Source organism: Belonocnema kinseyi, chromosome 5, assembly GCF_010883055.1.
Source record: "Belonocnema kinseyi isolate 2016_QV_RU_SX_M_011 chromosome 5, B_treatae_v1, whole genome shotgun sequence".
In the NCBI taxonomy this organism is placed as follows: Eukaryota; Metazoa; Arthropoda; class Insecta; order Hymenoptera; family Cynipidae; genus Belonocnema; species Belonocnema kinseyi.
This window is the reverse complement of record NC_046661.1, coordinates 86,075,140-86,095,883: the sequence shown is the minus strand read 5'-3', so window position 1 is coordinate 86,095,883 and position 20,744 is coordinate 86,075,140. Positions and strand designations below refer to the sequence as shown.

The following is a 20,744-nucleotide window of genomic DNA, read 5'->3' as shown; positions in this document are numbered from 1 at the left end:
GAAATTCGTGTTGAAAATATATATTTTATAAGTATAATCGTTAATCCCTTCCTCACAGACCACCTTTCCCGTTTTCTTCAGTTTCCTGAATTTTCCTGCAACACAAATATCAAGGAAAAAACTATTTTTATGGAAATACACGTGAAATTTATGACAACTAATGTAAAATAATTGGTATAACTTACTTTTCACTAGCATTAGACAACTGATAATTGGGCGATCTTTTTTTATTTTGGTTGTCAGTAGCCCTCGATTTTGTCAGTAGCCCTCGATTATTTCTCCATCAGATATATATATTTTTAGAATGTAATTGATTTGGCTTTGTCAGCACTCATGTGCAATCCTCCTTCTTTAAATAAAATAAAAAATACTGTATTGGAAGTAGTTTTTTTTTTTTTTTAAACTATTTTGTAGAAAATTCTTTTTTTTTGTGGTTAAGCATTAATTTTTCTAACATTTTATCTTTTCTAATTTTGGTTTTAAAATTGATCTTTTTGATATGAAAATTCATCTACTTTGTTGAAAATTAGTCTTTTTTGTTCGAAAATATACAATTGTTTTTTAATTTAATTTTAATTATTTCTTTCAATTTGCATTCATAAATGTTTTAATTAATTATTTAATTACTATTAATAATTTTTCGTGATTTTTCATGATTAAAAACATTTGTTTGGTAGAAAAAAATTAAATTTTAAGAATGTATTTCAATTTTAATGTACGTTAATATTTGGAAAAAAAATATATTTTAATTTTCGACAAAATAAAATTTGGATTTAACCAGCAATAATGAGCTGCCAATAAAATAATTTAATTCTCAAATAAAAAAAAATCTTTTTTTAACCAAACATTTGACTTTTCGACCAAAAAATTTATTTTCTAACAAAAAAGTTGAATTTACAACAAAATACATAAATTTTATATCAAGTATTGAAATTCGCTACCAAACTATTGAACTTTCGAGTCACAAATGCACATTTTTTATAAAACAGTTTAATTTTTAAGAAAAAATTTTTGTTTCAACCAAAACGGATTAATTTTATAGTTGCATTTTTAATCAAAAAAATTATTTTTTTGGTTCGGAATAAATCACTTTTAGTTGAGACTTCTACTATTGGATTGAAAACTTACTTTTTGTTGAAAATTTTAATCTTCTCGGTGGAAATTTCAAACCTTTTTGTTAAAAAGTCATACGTTGTTTGAGAACTTACTTTTATTAAAAATGTTTTCTTTAGAATTAATTTTCTTCACTACAAATGTAACTATTCAATTCTAGTTTTAGTAGAAAATCTTCTTTGGTTGTTGAAAAATCAACTACTTTATTTAAAGTCGAATTCCTTTCTAAAAAATGCATTCTTTCTTATTGAAAATTAATCATTTTAGTTAAAAGTTCCACTCTTTGGCCGTAAATTAATTTTTTGCCGATAGTTCCTATTTCTGGTTTAAAATTCAAATACTTTGTAAGAAAAATAGAATATTTGATACAAAATTAAATTATTTAAATATTGAACTATTTTGTTCGAAATTTCTTTTTTTTTCGTTAACAATTTATATTTTTATTGAAAATTGAGCTATTCCATAATTGTTCCAAACTGCTTTTTTTAGTTGAAATATAAACTACTTTACATTTTGTTGTTGAGAATTAATTTTTAAACTAAAATTTAGCTATTCGTTTTTTGTTTGAAAACTATATTTTTTTAAGACTACTTTTTGAAAAATTAAAATATTCTTTGGCCGGAATTCTATTTTTTTGGATTAAAAATTAAGTTCTATGAATAAAATTAAGCTGTTTTGGTCGAGGATTTTACTATTTCAGTGAAAAATTGTTCTTTTTGGGTTAAAAATTAACTTTTTAAACTGAAAATTCAACTATTTGATTTTCGATGGTAAAATAATCTTTTTAGTTGAAAATTCAACTATTTAGTTGAAAATTCATATATTTGGTTAAAAGTTCAACCTCTTTAGTTTAAATTTAATCTTTTTTGTTTGAATATTCATCATTTTGTTTGCGGATGACTTTTTTTGTTAAAAATTTATCCTTTTGGTTTGAAAATGCAAAATTTTTGTTTGAAAATAACAATTTTTGTCGAAATTTTAATTTTTCGTTTTAAAAAAATGCAATTTTTTATCTTCCTTAGTTGAAAATTTAACTATTTTCCTGAGAAATTTTTTTTCAACTATTGCCAAAAATTAATATGTGTTGTGTAAGATTCAAAATTTGACTTAAAAATTAATTTCTTTGGTAGAAAGTTTAACAATTTTGTTGAAAATTCCGTATTTCTATGGTCAAAAAATAATCTTTCTGGTTAAAAATTTAATTAATGGGTCTAATGTTAAACCACTTTTTGAAAAATTAAAATATTTTTTTTGCTGAAACATCAACTATTACATTTCTTATTAAGTATTTATCTTTTTTGGTTAAAAATTTACAAGAAAATACATAAATTTTATACCAAAGGTCAATTTTGCTCTCAAATTATTGAACTTTTGAGTCGAAAATACAAATTTTCTACAATTTAATCATTTTTGTTGAAAATTGATTTCTTTAATTGAAAATTTAACCCTTTTGTTAAAAATTAATTTTTGTTTTGTATTTAAAATATTTTCTTTAGAAAATTCAACTTTATTTTTGAATTGCAGAAATTTATAAAAGCAAAAGTTTATGTTTGAAATATGGACACATCAGTCATTAATTTTATGCCTTACTTAAATTATTTATATTTTTAAAAGGTATGATTTATAATTTAATATAGATATTAGTTTTTTTAGCTTAAAATATTTCTTGCTTGAAGCAATTATTATATTGTTCATTTAGCTTTCATATTTTGTTGCAACTTCATCTTTTTATAGAAAATTTTTGTAGAAATTTTGTAGAATTTTTGTAGAATTTTTGTAGAAAATTTATCGTTGGGATAGAAATTCAACATTTTAATATGAAAATTTTGTTCCTAATAGACTCAAAAATATTTCTTGTTCAAAACTTCAACTGGTTTTTTTTTTTTTAATTTTTGTTAAATTTTAGTTGATATATGAACTATAAAATTTTTCGTTGAGATTTCATCTTTATTCGGAAGAAATTTCAATACTTAGCTGAAACTGGAACTACTTTTAGAAAAATTAATTTTTTTTATACATGATTCATCGTTTTATTTTAAACCCCATTTTTTCGTAGAAAATTTAACTACTTTGTAGAAAATTCTTCTTTCAACAAAAATTTGTTTTACTTAAAATTTAACTATTCCGCGTTTAGTTCAAATTGTAAACGCTTTAGTTAAAAAATAGATACAAATTGATTCAAAATTTAGTTAACAAATGTAAAAAAAACTAAGATTAGATAGAAAATTCACGTATTTGGCGAAAATCTAACTATTTTGTTAAAAATTATTTTTTTATCTTTGATAAAGAGATTTAAAAAATTTAAATTGTTTAACTGGACATATAACAAATTCATTTTGGTTTGAAAATTGATATTTTTTTGCTAAAACCTTATGTACATATTTTCTCAGAAAATTTACATTTTTTTGTAGAAAATTAATCTTTTTGAATGAAAATTCATCTTTTTGGTTGAAACGTCAACTATTTTGTTGAAAATTTGTGTTTTAAAATGAAAATTAATTTTGTAATCTGAAAATGTAACCATTCCATGTTTTTTTCTAAATCCATATTTTTCGTTAAATTTTGATTAAATTCGTTTAAAAATTTTTATTTTTCCACTTAAAATGTAACTGTTATTGTTTTAAATTAAACGATTTGGTTAAAAATTTATCCTTTTGAACGAAAAATACACTTTTGTGGTTGAAAATTCCACTATCTGATTAAAAATATTTTTTAATTAAATAGTTGAATTTTTAACAAAGAAATATGTTTTTTTTTAATAAAAACTAGATTACTTAAATTTTCTGTCACGGAAATTAATTTTCATCATAAAAAATTATTTTTTAATCAAGGAGAATAAATTTTCAGTTTAAAAAATAATTTTCAATACCAATTTTCGGCAAAACAATGGAATTTTCAACAAAAATGTTATTTGTCAACCTCAAAATTCGATTTTGAATTACAGTTGAATTACATTTTTGTCGTTGTTAAAAATATAACTATTTTCTTGAAAAGATTTATTTTTTAATTGAAAATTTAAAGTTGAACTCTTTAGAATGCAAATTCATTTTTTTACAGTTCATCCCTTTAGATAAAAATTCATCTCCTTATTTGAATTTTTTTGTCAATTTTTATTTTCTTTTATTTAGAATATTTTCCGGTAAAGATGTCAACCTTTATCTAAAAATTCACTTCTTCGATCGAAAATTTAAATTATTTGTTGAACATTCGTGTTCTTTTTTTGTCGAAAACTAGTTTTTTTTTATTAGAAAATTTAACTATTCCACTTTTTGTGGAAAACTTATCCTTAATAAGTTGCAAAAATAAAATTAAAATTATTAGGTTAATAATATCACGTTAAAAATAATATTTCTGGATAATTTAAATAATGATATATAAATCTGATGAAATTATATGCTTGGAACATACCCTTTTTTTATGAAATATTGTCCAAAATTTCAAATTCGTTCGCATCTTGAATTCATTTTCACTTTTTTCTTAGCCTATAACAATTCTGCACCTCAGCTTCTTTTTTTTACGTTAATTATCTAAATATAATTCGTTGTCTTTTATATTTCCCTTCTCTTTAAAGTTTCTTCCTCTCAGTATGTATTTTACCTTTAAAAATTGCAACTTCAATATCAACTTTTTTCATTCACATTCTGCAATTCCTTTTTTTTTTGTCTATAAAGCCTCTGCGCCTCAGCCCGTTTTGCCTTATATAATTCAGGATTTTCTTCTTTTTTTCTTTCTCTAAAACGCCTCATCCACTCACAATCTTTTTTGCGTTGATTGTCATTGTTTTCTAATTTCTTTCTCTCTCTATAACGCCTCTGCCACTCGACCGCTTTTTTCCGTTTATTAATTGCAGCTTCAACATCCACTTCTCTCTTCTCATTCTGCAATTCAATTTTTTTCATTTTTTCTCTTTCCCTATAACGCTTACTATTTTCAGCATTTTTTTCAGATTTATCAAATACTGCAACTTCAATATCGACTTCTTTCTTGTCATTTTGCAATTTATTTTTTTCCATTTTTAATCTTTGTCTATAACGCTTCTGCACCTCAGCATGTTTTTTAAGTTCATCAGCTGAATATAATTTGCCTAAGTTTTCTAATCTCTTTTTTTCTCTATGACGCTTCTGCTTCTCAGCATTTCTTGTACGTTTAATAATAGCCAGTTCAATATCAACTTTTTCTTTTTCTTTATAACGCTGATATTGTGCAGCATTGTTTTTACGCTTTTTAGCCAAATATAATTCAATGTTTTCTAGTTTTTTTCTTTCCCTGTAACGCTTAGACCTTTCAGCATTTCTTGCAATTTTATCAATTGCAACTTTAATAGCCACTTCTTTCTTCCCATCCTGCAATTCAGTTTTTTTCATTCTTTGTCTTTGTCTATAAAGCTTCACTCTCTCACCACTTGTTTTTGTAGCTTCAGTTCTAGCTGCATTCACTTTCTTTTTGGTAGACGTTGAATCATTTTCAGTAGTAAGATCAAGAAACTTACTCAGTAAAATATTACAAAAAGGAATTGAATTGTCATAGTCATTGTCATTTAAACATAAATTTTCATTTGATTTCTCATATATTTCAGTATTTATTTCTATCTCTTCTTTCTCAATTGATAATATATTAAATATTTCTTTTGTTTCAGTAATTTCATGTCCTTCACTATTATGTAATGAATGACGCTCCATTATGAATCGAATATATACTTCTATTACCCACTGCAATAAATCAAAAATGATTCCATTAAAAAAAAAGCATGAACAGTGCTTGAAAATACGTTAAAGAAGGTTTCAAAGGGTAACAAATTCAGGATAAATTCAGAAGATTTCAGAGCAATTCAAGTTAGATTCAAAAGAATTCAAATGTATTTGAAAAATGCTCAAAAATATTTTTAAAATCTATTAATTTACGTAAAACTGGAACGAAGAATTTAGAGTAATTTAAGATAAAAGAGTAGAATTGGATAAAATTCATTAAAAATCAAACTGAAAAAAAAATAAAGTGAATTTAAAACAATTTGAAGATTTGAAAAAACTTAATTGAATTCAGTAACTTTAAGGGTATGTGATACTTCGTTGTGTGGTCAATCGGGTACAGTTCCCCCGGCTTTTTTGACACAAAAATAAAAATTTTTAAATACTGAATTCGAAGATGCTATAAAATATAATAACGGACGCCCCCGGACTCTTTTTTGAGGGATAATAACAAAAAAAATTTATTGTGCTAAATAAAAATTTTATGTATTATTTTGAGGTTACGTCGTTTTTCATCTCTGCCTTTCCGATAATCTGGAAATTATTTATGAAATAAACTTTTCTGATTGCCTGCAAAAAGGGTTAGTTCCGGGAGATAAGTTACTATGTTTATTTGAAAGTCCAACGTTTTCGGCCAAAAATATTGTGTAGTTTTTTAAGTAACGATCGGGAGAATTGTAACACACATAACCTCGAAATATACACACGTTGTTAGCAAAATCAAATTTTTTTTGAAAAATAAACATAAAAAAGTGTGCAGGGACGTCCGTTAACATGTGCGCTAGCATTTCCCAAATTTTTAAGACAAAATATTTATTATTCTAGAAAAAAAGCCGGGGAACCTAAAACTGGTAAAATCGACAATTTTCTAAGTATCACATGCCCTTAAAATAAGATTGCAAAAATGCAAAGGAATACAAATAATTTGATGAAACGACTAAGAATTCAAGATGAGGTTAACAAACCTCAGGATCAATTAAATAAAAACTTTTTAACTTCACTAAGTTAAGTAGAACTGAGTGAATTTATAAGGATATAAGTAAATTAAAAAATTGAAGATAATTCCAAGGAATTTAAAAGAATTCAGGATAAGTTAAAAAAAATTTTAATATCTTAAAATCCTTGAAAGCCTACTAATTTCTAACACAAGAAGTAACTAATGACTACAAAGCAATTGAAGTTAAATTAAAAAAAATTCAAATGAATTGAAAGAAATTTAAAAAATCGAGAAATTTCATTGAGTCCAATAAAATTTGAGTAAACTCCGAGAAATTTGAGGGAATATGAAAACTAGGATAAAATTCATTTGAAAATCAAACTGAATTTAAAAATTAATTGAATTGTGAGAATTGAGGGAATATAGAAGAATTCGAAAGAATTTAAAAGGATTTAGGATAAATTAATAAGAACTGAGAGCGAATTCCAAAAGAATTGAAACAAATATTTTTAAATCTCTTTAAATCTTCGAAACCCTGCAAAATCCAGTCTTGTGAAACATTCTTTGAAATCCATTGAAATATTAAAATGTATTAAAATATTAAAATGCATTTAAATTATTAAAACCCTTAAAAATCTATTGAAATTGTTAAAAAAATTTAATTCCCTAAAATATTTCGAATTTGTTTAATGACTAAGACCTTCAAATTGAAACCGTATAAGTTTTAACGTAAAAATCTGAAAATTCTTAAATTTTGAATTGGTTTAAAATCGCTTTGTCCAATCGTTTTTTAAAATTTTTAATTATATAAAGTACAGCTAAATAAAAAATTTATTTATTTACTAAATAAAAATGTTTTATATCCAAAATTTTCAACATCAAAGGCTTTTTTTTATTTGCTCAAGTCTTTAAAAAAGCATTTAAAAATTCTTTAAAATAAAAATGTAAGCTTCGAAATAAAAATTTTGAATGGAAAATTTTTAAAGTACAAAAATTTAGAATTACGCATTGTAAGCTAAATAATAGCATCATTGAAAAACATAACAATTCAACTAATTATTTAAAAACGGTTGAAATCGAACGTGGGCATATTTTTCTTCTACAAATTTGTAAAATTCCTGGTAAAAAAAAAATTCACTGTCATTTCCCGATTTCCCGGTCCAGCAGCCACCCTGAAATTCAAAATAAATTCCAAGGGTTTCGAAAAATGCCATGTACATTCAAAAGAATTTTAATGAATTGTGAAAAATGTTGAAAAATGAAAAAATTCCATTGATTTCCGTAAAACTGTATTGAATTTAGAGGAATTTAAGATCAAAGCGAAGAATTCAATGAAATTCATAAAAATTCAAAGTGAATTAAAAAAAAAATCAAATGAATTTAAAACATTATGAAAAAACTTAATTGAATTCAGTAACTTGGAAAGTTTGTTAAAAATTCACTGAATTAAGTAGAAGTGAATGAATATAGAAGAATAAAAAGAATTTAGGATAAATTAATAATAATTCAGGGCGACTTAAAATGAATTGTAAAAAATATTTGAAAATCTCTTATAATCTTCGAAACCCTACTAAATTACTCATGTCTAGTAAAAAATTCTTTGAAATCAATAAAAATATTAAAATCCCTTAAAATTAATAAATCCCTTAAAATTAATAAATCCCTTCAAATTGTTTAAATCTCTTGAAAAGGCCTTAAAATCTTTTAAAATGCCCTAAAATATGTCAGCCTTTGAAAGCCTTCAAATGACTGAAATAAATTTAAAAAATGCTGGTAATCTTTTAAAATTTCCTAAAATATTTCGAATCCTTTGATATCTTTTGATAGCCCTTGAAACTTTTGAAAGCACTTGAAAACTTTGTAATCTTTGAAAATAATCCCAATTATTTTAAATCCTTTACACTCCTCTGCATTTTTTTAAAACTCTTGAAAATGCCAAGGAATTTCAAAAGAATACGTTAAAATAATTAAAATCCTTTAATTAAAAAAAAAACTTCCAGTGAATTCATAAAATTCAAGAAAATTCCAAAGAATTTAGGGTGAATTCGAAATCTTTTCGAAAATTTTAAACCCTACAAAATACCTCAGTTCTCATGAATAAATTCTATTATTATAAAATTTCGTGATATTCTATGATGATATTTTCGGAAATCTTATAAAATAGCGTGAAATCTTTTAAAATATTTTAAAACCTCATGCGTCCTGTAAAATCGTTCTATATCTTTAGAAATTCTAGAAAATTCTTTATCCTATATGATTTAAAAAGCTATAAATTAATGCAAATTAATGTAATTAATGTTTAAAAATCCTTGGAATCTTCTAAAATTCCCTAAAAACATTATGAAAAAAATTAATTGAATTTAGTAACTTTGAAAGTTTGTTAAAAATTCACTGAATTAAGTAGATGTGAATGAACTTAGAAGAATTCAAAAGAATTTAGGATAAATTAATAATAATTCAGGGCGACTTAAAATGAATTGTAAAAAATATTTGAAAATATCTTCAAATCTTCGAATCTTTTAAAATTCCCTAAAATAATTTAAATCGAAAGCTCCTGAAAATAATGCCCCAGAAGTATGTTTCAGCCAAAGAAATAAATTTTTTACTTCAATGATGAACGTTCAACCAAAAAAATTAATTTTTAACAGAATAATTTAACTTTCCGAAAATTCTTAAATTTTGAACTGGTTTACAATTGCTTTGTCAAATCGTTTTTGTTCACTTTTTATTAAATAAAGTATAGATAAACTTAAAAAAATGATTTATTTATTAAATAAAAATGTTTTTTATCAAAAATTTTCAACATCAAAGGCTTTTATTTTTTATTTGTTCAAGTCTTTAAGAAATGATTTTAAAATTCTTTAAATGGTATGGCAATACCAACTTTTTAATGGTAAAAACTTTCCTTTTCCATTAACTTTAATATTATTAGTCTTTTTCGAGATTTTCGGGAATATTTTTTCTCCTGGAATATATTTTCGGTAATTTTTATTGCAATTGAACACTCAATCGAACAAATAATCGGTAATTTCTTATATCATTTAATATGGATTTCTACAAACAATTGTACGCGCCATAATTTTAAATTGTTTTTTTAAAGATTCGCATGCAAATTTTTATACATATTAGCACAATTATTATTGTGTTTATTAAAGTTATTAAAGTACAAATTAATTTAGTGTTATTTTATTGTTTTTCATTACAAAATATGTATAATTGAATGGAAAAGAATTGGACGCGTGCTTATCAGGTTTGGGTTCATTTAAAAATAGCCAAACTCTAATTTTGTTTATAAAAATATTTCAAACAATTAATAATTATTGAGGTCTTGTAAAGCATCATAGAAAAAGAGTCATGGAAAACACATTCTTAGTTTATTTCTTAACCAAAATTGAACCTCTTCGCTAAAAAATAGTCAAACTCGGAATTTAATGATGAAAATTGTTTAAATAATAAATATTTCTTCTAAATCTGCAAAGTATCATCTCAAAAAGTCACCATAAAATACTTACAAGCTATCCAAAGTGACAATCTTAGTTGTTGTCTTAGAATGTTCCTCTCTTGAAATAGTTGCACTTTTATACGCACTGTCAGTTAATATGTATAAAAAAAAACACAATTCACAATAATCCATGGAAATTTACTATTTGAAATTGACAAATAATCCATGAAAAACCAATAATTTTATTACGGCTCATGCTTTGATTGTTGCTATTTCAAACACGAACTAATGAAATCGCAGAACAGAAAAATCGTTTCTCAAATCAACTACACTTCTTCAAATCGAATCAGTACCGGTAATCGAGATTTCTACTTTATCGGTAGCCACTCACTCCCGAATTCAAATAACCGCGCCAAATAGTTTTATTTCCATCTAAAGAAGATAAATTTTCAACCAAACACGGAAGTTAAACTTTATTAAAAAAAAAAAAAATTTAATAGAAAAATAAATAATTATCAAGTATATATTTCAATTTAAAAAATAGTTTTTTAACTCAAAGGATGAATCATCAACTACAAACATTAATTTTTAACGAAATATTTCCACTTTCAATCTCTGCTTTCAACTAGCTAGTTGAATTTTCCTTAAAAAAGAAACAGCAAAAAAAACGAATTTTCAACTGAATAACTTCAACTTGTAAACAATAACTAACTTTTCTAATAAAAAAAGACAAACTTTTAGTCAAAAATTCATATTTCTGTTTAAAAAATCATAATTTTAGTTCAGATTTATTTATTTTGTTGAAAATTTAATCATTTTTATGAAAAATCGAATTTTGAGGTTGAAAAGGGACATTTTTGTTGAAAATTCCATTGTTTTGTAGAAAAAAGTGGTATTGAACATTATTTTTTAATCTGCAAATTTATGTAATCTCCTCGATTAAAAAATTATCTTTCATGTTGAATAAACATTCATCTTTTGTTGTTGAAAATTCGCTTTCTTAAATTGCAAACTAATTTTCCTGACAGGTTTTAGCTAAAAAAGATAAATTTTCAAACCAAAATATATTTGTTATATTTCCAGTTAAACAAATTTAATTTCTTTAACTATCAACGATAAAAAAAATAATTTTTAACAAAATAGTTAAATCTTCAACAAAATACGTGCATTTTCTATTTCAAACTTCTTAGTTTTTTTTAATGTGTTAGCTAAATTTTAAATTAATTAATTTGTATCTATTTTTTAACAAAAGCATTTACAATTTCAACTAAACGCGGAATAGTTAAATTTTTAGCCGACAAAAAAAATGTTTGAAATATAATTTTCTACAAAGTAATTAAATTTTTTACAAAAAAATGTTGTTTAAAATAAAACGATGGATCATGTACGAAAAGAATTAATTTTTCCAAAAAGAGTTCTAGTTTCAACTAAGTATTGAAATTTCTAGCCAAAAAAGATGAATTCTCAACGAAAAATGTTACAGTTCATATATCAACTAAAATTCAACCATTTTTTTTTTTTTTCAAATAAATATTTCAAGTTTTGACCATAAATGATTTTTGAGTCTACAAAGAAAAAACTTTTCATGAAAAAATGCTGAATTTCCATCCCAACGATGAATTTTCTATAAAATAGTTGATTTTCACTAAAATGATGAATTTAAAACCAAGTTAATTTTTAATCAAATAAATTTTTAACAAGAAAAAGATTAAGTTGCAACAAAATATGAAATCTAAATGAACAATGTAATAATTCATATTTAAATCGAGAAATATTTTAAGCTAAAAAAAACTAATATCAAAATATTTATATTCAATTATAAACCATACCTTTTAAAAATATAAATAATTAAAGGTATAAAATTAAAGAAATTTTTTTCTTTGATTTTATAAAGTTTTATAATTAAAAAATAAAGTTGAATTTTCTAGAGAAAATATTCTAAATATAAAACAAACCAAAATTTTCAACAAAAGAATTAAATTTTCAATTAAAGGAATCAATTTTCAACAAAAATGATCAAACATAAAAAAATGAATTTTTATTAAAAAGTTTAACATTTGACCCAAAAGAAGATCTTTTAGCCAAGAAACTTCATTTTCTAAAAATGTAATATATAGTTACATTTTTAACAAAAAATATGACTTTTTCACAAAATAGTTACATTTTCAATTAAAAGTGATTGTATTATTAATAATATTTTCTGAACAATTTTAACTAAATAGTGGAATTTCTTAACTAAAAAAGATCAATTATCCACCAAAAATTGTGTAGTTCAGTGTTAAATTTAAAAAGGAAAAAAATACATTTTCTACAAACTAGTAGAATTTTCAAACCCAGAAGAAAAATTAAATAAAAAAAAAATATACAAAAAAAGGAAATTTCAACTAAAATTATGATTCTTACATGAAAAAAATTAATTTTTAAGGAAGTATTTTAACTTTTATCCAAGCAGTGAAATTCACCAACAAAAATCAACTGTCAACAAAATAATTGAATTCATAACTAAAAAAAATACATGAATTTTTTACCAAGTTAAATTTTCTACCGAATTGTTGAACTTGCGAGTCAAAAATACAAATTGTCTACAAAAAAGTTGAATTTTTAAGAAAAAAGTTCAGTTTTAACCGAAAAGAATTAATTTTTATCCAGATTGTTTCATTTTTAACAACAAAAAATTTTGGTTCATCATTTTAGTTTAAAATGTTCATCTATTTGGTTCAAAATTCAACTTTTTATTTGAAAATTCACATTTTCGATTAAAAATTTAAATTTTTTTGTTGAAAATCCGTGTTCTTTTCTTATTGAAAATTAATTTTTTTTAATCTAAACAGACTTTTTTCCATTTTTGTATGTGTAAATTTATGCTTTAATAAGTTGAAAAAATAACTATTTGGTAGAAAATACATACATGCATTTTGTTGAAAATTCATCATTTTGGTTAGAAAATTAATAATTTTTCTTAAAAATTAAATAACTAAATGAAATATATATTTAAAGAAAATAATTATGCGTAATGTAAATAATTATATTTAAATTTGACGAAATTATATGCTTTTAACGTACCCTTTTTTATGACATTCTCCACAATTTCAAATTCATTCGAATCGTGAATTTATTTTCATCATAATTTCTTTTACGTTTATTAATTGCAACTTTTATATGAAAATTTTCATTGCTATCCTGCAATTTATTTATTTTTCATTTTCAGTCTCTCTCTATAACGCCTCTGCGCCTCAGCCTGTTTTTTAAGTTTATTCAATGCGGAAATTTCAATATCCACTTCTTCCTTCCCATCCTGCAATTTATTTAGTTTCATTTTCAGTCTCTGTCTATAACGCTTCTGCCTCTCAGCATTTCTTGTACGTTTATTAATTGCATCTTGAATATCCACTTCTTCATTCGCATCGTGCAATTCAATTTTGTCCATGTTTTGCTTATGGTTTTCATTTTTTTTTTTAAGTTTATTCAATGCATCCTTTTTGGTAGGCGTTGAATCATTTTCAGAGGTAAGATCAAGAAACTTACATAGTAAAATATTACAAAATGGAATTGAATTGTCAATGTCATTTGCGCATAAGCTTTCATTTGAATTCTCACATACTTCAGTTATGATTTCTATCTCTTCTTTTTCAATTGATAGCATATCAAATATTTCCTTTGTTTCAGTAGTTTCATATCTTTCAGTATGATGCAATGAATCGCGCTCCATTTTAAATCAAATATAATGACAAATCTTATCTTATCCACTTTTTTCTTTTTACTCTGATCCCACTGTAATGAATCAAAAATGATTCCATTAAAAAAATGTAATGAATAGTGCTTACATATATGTGGAAGGAAATCATAGTGACTGAAAATATAACTGAAAAATAAAAATATATTCGAAATGTTCATCATTTTTTCTTGTCTTGATTAAAAATTTTGTTTAAATCCCTTTCGAAAAAAGTAGAAGGAAGTTAAATAACATCAAAAGAATTTTTTTTGTAAGTAGGTGCGCTAATGCCGATTAGTATGAGAACACCTATTGAGCTACCTAAATTAAAAAATGAGCTCAGAATGTATGTGGCACAAGAGTGTCCAGGCAGTAACTTTAAGAAATAAATTTAATTTTGGAAATTTTTTAAATTATAATTAATAGGCAATAAAAATTAGGAAAATTTAGAAAATATTTTCACATTTCTTTCAGTTATACAGTATGTGATGGGGCATGCTTTCTACTAGGTTTTCGGCGTAAATTGGCGACAACGATTTTCGAACACTGCGAAGTTGATGAGACAACTGCTTCAGACGCGAATCCAATCGAAAATGTGTGGTCGTTGATAAAGACCTAACTTCTAGAGAAACGTGCATGCCCCATCACACACTGTATAACTGAAAGTAATGTGAAAATATTTTCTAAATTTTCCTTATTTTTATTGTCTATTAATTATAATTTAAAAAATTTCAAAAAAAGTAACATCAAATAAATTTTTTTTCCGTAAGTAGGTGCGGTAATACCAATTAGTATCAGAAGACCAATTAAGCTATCAACATTTTTTAACAAATAAGCCCAAAATGAATTTATTTTTTCTTATCTGATGTAATAAATCCAAAAATATTCCATTAAAAAAGTCATGAACACTGCTTACAAATATTTTGAAGCAAGTCATATAGCAACTTATATATTTTTTTAATCACTTTCGAAAAAATTAGAATCAAACGAATTTTTTTTCATAAGTAGGTGCGGTAATGCCTGTTAGTATGAGAACACCCATTCGGCTATCAAAATTTTAAAGAAATGAGCCCAGAATGAATTCTTTTTTTCTTATCCAATATAATAAATCAAAAATTATTCCATTAAAAAAATCATGAATAGTGCTTACAAATATGTTGAAGAAAATGATAATCACCGAAAATAAAACTGAAAGTAAAATGAAAATATATTCTGAATGTTCAGAATTTTTTCTTGACTATTAATTATAATTTTTAAAAAATCAATGTCGAAAAAAGTAGAATTAAACATTTTTTTTTCATAAGTAGGTGCGGTAATGCCAATTAGTATGAAAAGACCCATTAAGCTACCAAAATTAAAAAAAAAAAATGAGTTCGGAATAAATATTCATTTTTTCTTGTCCAATGTAACGAATCCAAAAATATTCTATTAAAGAAGTCGTGAACACTGCTTACAAATACTTTGAAGCAAGTCATATAGCAGTTTAGGATTTTTTTAAATCACTTTCGAAAAAAGTAGAATCAAACAAAATATTTTTTTCATAAGCAGGTGCGGTAAGCCTGTTAGTATGAGAACACCCATTCGGCTGTCAACATTTTGAAGAAATGAGCCCAGAAAGAATTCTTTTTTTCTTATCCAATATAATAAATCAAAAATTATTCCATTAAAAAAATCATGAACAGCGCTTACAAATATGTTAAAGAAAATCATAATCACCGAAAATATAACTGAAAGCAAAATGAAAATATATTCTAAATATTGATAACTTTTTTTGTCTATTAACTATAATAATTTATCAAAAATCACGTTCGAACAAAATAGAATCAGAAGAAATTTTTTTTAATAAGTAGGTGCGGTAATGCCATTTAGTACGAAAAGGCAAATTAAGCTACTAAAATTTAAAATAAAAAAATTATGAACCGTGCTTACAAAAATTTTCAAGGAAGTCATAATGCCCGAAAATATAACTGAAAGTAAAATAAAAATATATTCTAAATGTTCATAATTTTTTCTTGACTATTAATTATAATTGTAAAAAAATCATTTTCAGAAACGAATAAAGTTTGGCCATTTTTCAACGAATTTGCTTAAATTTGTTTACAGAATCCATCAATAATATATTTTTAATAACTGTTTTCTACGATACTTTTCAAATTTACAATAATTATTAATTATCTCAAAAAATTTGTAAACATATTCAAGCTATTTTTCAAGAAATGGGCACAATTTTTTCGAATTTATGTAAGCATGTCTTTCCGAATACACTTTCCTAGGTACCTTTGAAAATTTCCAAGAAACATTCATTATTTAAACAATTTTCATGGTAAAATTCAGAGTTTGGCTGTTTTAAAAAAAAAACTCAATTTTTAAAAGATTTCACTAAGAATACATTTACGATATTTTTCAAATTTACCATGATTATTTATTATTTAAAAAAATTTTTATAATGAAATTCCGAGTTTGGCTATTTTTAAGGAATATGTACAACTTGTTTATGAATTTAACTAAGAATGATTTCAAATGACACTTTTCCAGGTTGCATTTTAAATTTACAAGTCAAGAATTAACTAAAAATATCTTTCCAATTACTTTTTTCTACAATACTTTGCAAATTTATAATGATTAAATATTTTAACAATTTTCATAAAAAATACAGTTTGACAATTTTTCACTATGGAATTCTATAAAAAAAAAATTTTACGCTCCGTCATTTTGATTGTTTTTGCAAAAATAATAATTATTGGTTGCACTCTAGTTCGTTTAAAAATAACCAAACTATAATTTTGTCTGTGAAAATGTTTCAAATAATTAATAATTCTAGGGATCTTGTAGAGCATCATAGAGAAAAGAAATTGAACCTATTCGCTAAAAAAAATAGCCAAACTCGGAATTTCAGTATAAAAATTATTTAAATGAAAAATATATTTTTTATAAATCTGCAAAGTATCATCTTAAAGAGTCACCATAAAATACTTGCATGTTATCTAAAAATATAATCTTAGCTGTTATTCATATTAAAATGTTTCTCTTTAAATATTTGCACTTTTATATGCACTGTCAGTTGATATCTATAAAAAAAAAACACAATTCACAATAATCCATAAGAAAACAGAATGCACAATAATCAATGAAAAATCATTATTTGGAATCGACAAATAATCGATGAAAAAGAAATAATTTGATCGCTGCCCAATCTTTGATTGATGCTATTTAAGACACGAACTAATGAAATAACAGAACAGAAAAATTATTCAAATCAGTCCCAGTCATCGAGATTTCTACTTTATCGGTTGCCACTCACTCCAGAGTTCAAATAATCGCGCCAAATAGTTCGATTTCCGGTAAAAAAAATTAGTTTTAAGGCCATGTGACGAGTGGTCACGTGACTAGATTCCTAACTTACCGACACCTTTTCTGTTTCCCAACTTATTTTCAAACGAAACGCCACATCGATTTGAAAATTTGAGAAACTAAATAAGATGCACTAATAAACATGTGTCTGGTCCTAAATTTTGAGAATTATGAAAAAAAAATTTTTTGTGAACAAATTTTTTTTTTTGTTTTTTTCATAATCATAAAAATTTTTTACCAGACGCATGTTTATTAGTGCTTCTTATTTTGTTTCTCAAATTTTCCACTCGATGTGGCGTTTAGTTTGAAAATGAGTTGGGAAAAAGAAAAGGTGTCGGTAAGGTAGGAATCTGGTCACGTGACCCACTCGTCACCTGGCCTTAAATTAAAAAAATAATGATCAACAATATAGTTCAATTTTGAACAAAAAAAAAAAGATTTTTTTACTCAAACGACGAATCATCGTCGGAAATTGAACTATTATTTTATAAAAAATCGATTTTTAGGTTGAAAAATCACATTTTTGTTCGTTTTTGGTACACAAATTTCAGATTTTCAATGAAATTTTTTTTCTTCATTGAGTGAAAAATCTTTCTTGGTTAAAAATACACTTATTTTGTAGAGAATTAATTTTTTGTTGAAAATTCCTCTTTTTGGTCAAAAATTCAACTATTTGGCTAAAAACAAAGCTATTTTGTGGAAATTTGTTTTTTGATATTGAAAATTATTTTTGAAACTGAATATTTATTTAATCTCCTTGATTAAAAAATGATTTTTTATGTTGAATAAACATTCATTTTTTGTTGCTGAAAAGTCGTTTCCTTAAATTAAAGATGAATTTTCGTTAATTTTCATCAAAAACAGAATGCTAAATAATCGATGAAAAATTATTATTCGGGATCGAAAAATAATTAATAAAAAAACAATAACAAGCAATAATTTCCTTGTTGCTCAATCTTTGATTTTTCCTACTTAAATCACAAGCAGAAAAAATCCAGACAATTATCAATAATATAGTTCAATTTTAAACAAAAAGAAAATGTCCTTCCAACAAAAATGCTAAATTAATAATAAAAAAAATTAATTTTAAACGATTAACGTCAGATTTCTAGAAAAAGATAGATTTCGAATACAAAATGGAATAGTCAAAGCTTCAGGTAACAAAATTATTTTTTAATAAAAAACCCAAATTAAAAAAAAAACAGTTCAATTGTAAACCGAAGAATTGAATTTTTATTCAACCAACAAAAATAAATTTTCAACCATGAAGAGTAATTTTCTACCCTAAAAATGAATTTTAAAGGAAATACATGAATTTTCACAGTTGAATTTTTAACAAAAGAAGATCGATTTCAACAAGAAATTTAACATTTGAATTATCAGATAAACAAATTAATTTCCAACCAAGAAGATTAAGTGAGAAATTATATTTTAAACAAAAAGATTTTATTTTTAAACTAAAAATGGTTTAATTCAATCAAAAAAGATAAATTTTCAACAAAATAGTTTTAGCTTTCAACTAAAAAAAATTTTGGAGTCTATAAAGAAAACCAATTTCAATCCAAAATGATGATTTTTCAACAAAATTAATTTTTTAACCAAATAGTTGAATCTGTAACCACAAAGATGATTTTACTCTTCAAAAAGACAAATTTTCAACAAAATACAAAAAGTTTCCTCTATGAAGATTAATTTTCTACACGAAAAAAATTAACTTAAAATAGACTAGTCAAATTTTCAAACATATTATTTTTCAACCAAATAAAATTTATTTTTGTAAAGATAGTTAAATTTTCTACCAAAAGTTGAAAATTCAACCAACAAAATTGAATTCATAAAAAAAAAGAAGAAATTTCAACCAAACAGTTCAATTAAAAAAAAAAGATACAGTTGCAAAAAAATGAAGAAGATGATTCTTAAATAAACAATGCAATCGTACATATTTCCACCAAAAAAATATTTTCAATTTTAAACTAAAAAATATGAATTTAACTAAAAAAAAGACGAGATTTCAAAGAAATAATTTAATTTTCAATCAAAAATGGAATTTCATTTTTAGTTAAAAATTAGAAGTTCCAGCACAGCGGTTCCACTTTCAACTACGTACTTGAATTTAAAAAAATATGAATTCTGAACATAATAATTGCACTGTTAGTAGAGAACCAAGAAAATTAAAATAAAAAAAAAGTTTTGTACAAAACAAGATAAATTTAACATAAAATATACTAGTGAAATTTTTATTCCTAAAAATTAATTTTCAAACAAATAAAATTTATTTTTAAATAGTTAATTAAATTTTTAACTTTGAATTCTCAATCAATAAGATTCAATTTCTAGTACAAAAAAAATTATTTTCAAAACAAATAGTTAAACTTTTTTTAAAAAAAGATAATTTTTTTAATAAAGAGTGAAATTTTCGTTCGAAAAGATGAATTTTTTACAAAAAAAAAGAGGAATTTTTAAGAAATAACAAGAATTTTTACAACAAAAAGATCAATTTTCAACATTGTTATATTTTTAGTTAAAAAAAAACAACCAATTATCAACCAAGCAAAAACATGAATTTTAAGTTAACAATGTAATAGTGAATGTTGCAACCAAAAAGGATATTACTTTTAAACTAAATAGTTCAATTTAACAAAAAATACGATATTTCGACGAAACAGTTTAATTTTCAGACAGGAAAGATTTTTCAATAAGTAGAGAAAATAAAATTTCATCGAAAATGTTGAATTTTAATGCCAAAAAAATAAAATTCCTAGAAACCAGTTAAATTTTGATACAAACAACAAAAGTTTTCAACAAAAATAAAAATTTCAATTAAATAGGTGCAATTTTTACCAAATTAATTGATTTTTCAATAACAAAAAACAAGAATTTTCAATAAAAATGTTGAATTTCTTCAAGTTTATTGAAAATTCATTTGCTCTTTTTAAGTTTTCCCTGACACTCACTGACTTTCCAGAATTCCCTGACCCGTAAGAACCATTCTGCATATTTGTTATGTAATAACAATTATTTTATTTCGATTTTTTATGCTTAAAGTTGGGAAAAAGGAGAAAAATGATAAAAAATATCAATATTTAAATGATTGCAAAAGATTATTTATAATAATCTATAAACTCCGTGAAATCCTACGAAATCGTATTATATTTTCTGTAATCCTGCAAATTTTTTTTTTTGAAATAGCTTGAGAGCTTTCAAAATCCTATAAAATCTTTGAAAATCTTATTAAATTCGTTCTGAAATTCTAGAACATTTTTAAAAACCGGAATCTTTTCTTTAGATATCTAGTGAAAATTGGTTTTAAACTAAATAAAATATTTTAAAAGCAATGATATTTTATTTAAGGGCATGCGACACAGTGGAATTCCTACATTACCAACCTCTTTTTTCTATTGAACAAAATTTTTTTTTGAACCATAGAACTTTTTTTGTAAATCA

At 23.9% G+C, this 20,744-nt stretch overlaps 1 protein-coding gene across 3 annotated transcripts in view; it reads right to left on the bottom strand.

Moving 5' to 3' along the window:
- The window catches only part of LOC117173441 (trichohyalin-like), a 106,645-nt gene that overhangs the window by 43,483 nt on the left and 42,418 nt on the right, over window positions 1-20,744 (bottom strand). The window contains exons 1-4 of one of the 3 annotated variants that reach the window (XM_033362016.1): window positions 10,308-10,669; window positions 4,522-5,822; window positions 186-349; window positions 1-95 (exon numbers count right to left, since the gene is read on the bottom strand). The exons of 1 other annotated variant lie outside the window; for it this stretch is intronic. In XM_033362016.1, coding sequence (XP_033217907.1) covers window positions 4,734-5,792 — 1,059 coding nt within the window. In that variant the 5' untranslated portion in view covers window positions 5,793-5,822; window positions 10,308-10,669 and the 3' untranslated portion in view covers window positions 1-95; window positions 186-349; window positions 4,522-4,733. Of the gene's footprint in view, window positions 96-185; window positions 350-4,521; window positions 5,823-10,307; window positions 10,670-20,744 lie in introns of those variants that run through there. One more of the 3 variants, XM_033362013.1, reaches the window with a different exon arrangement.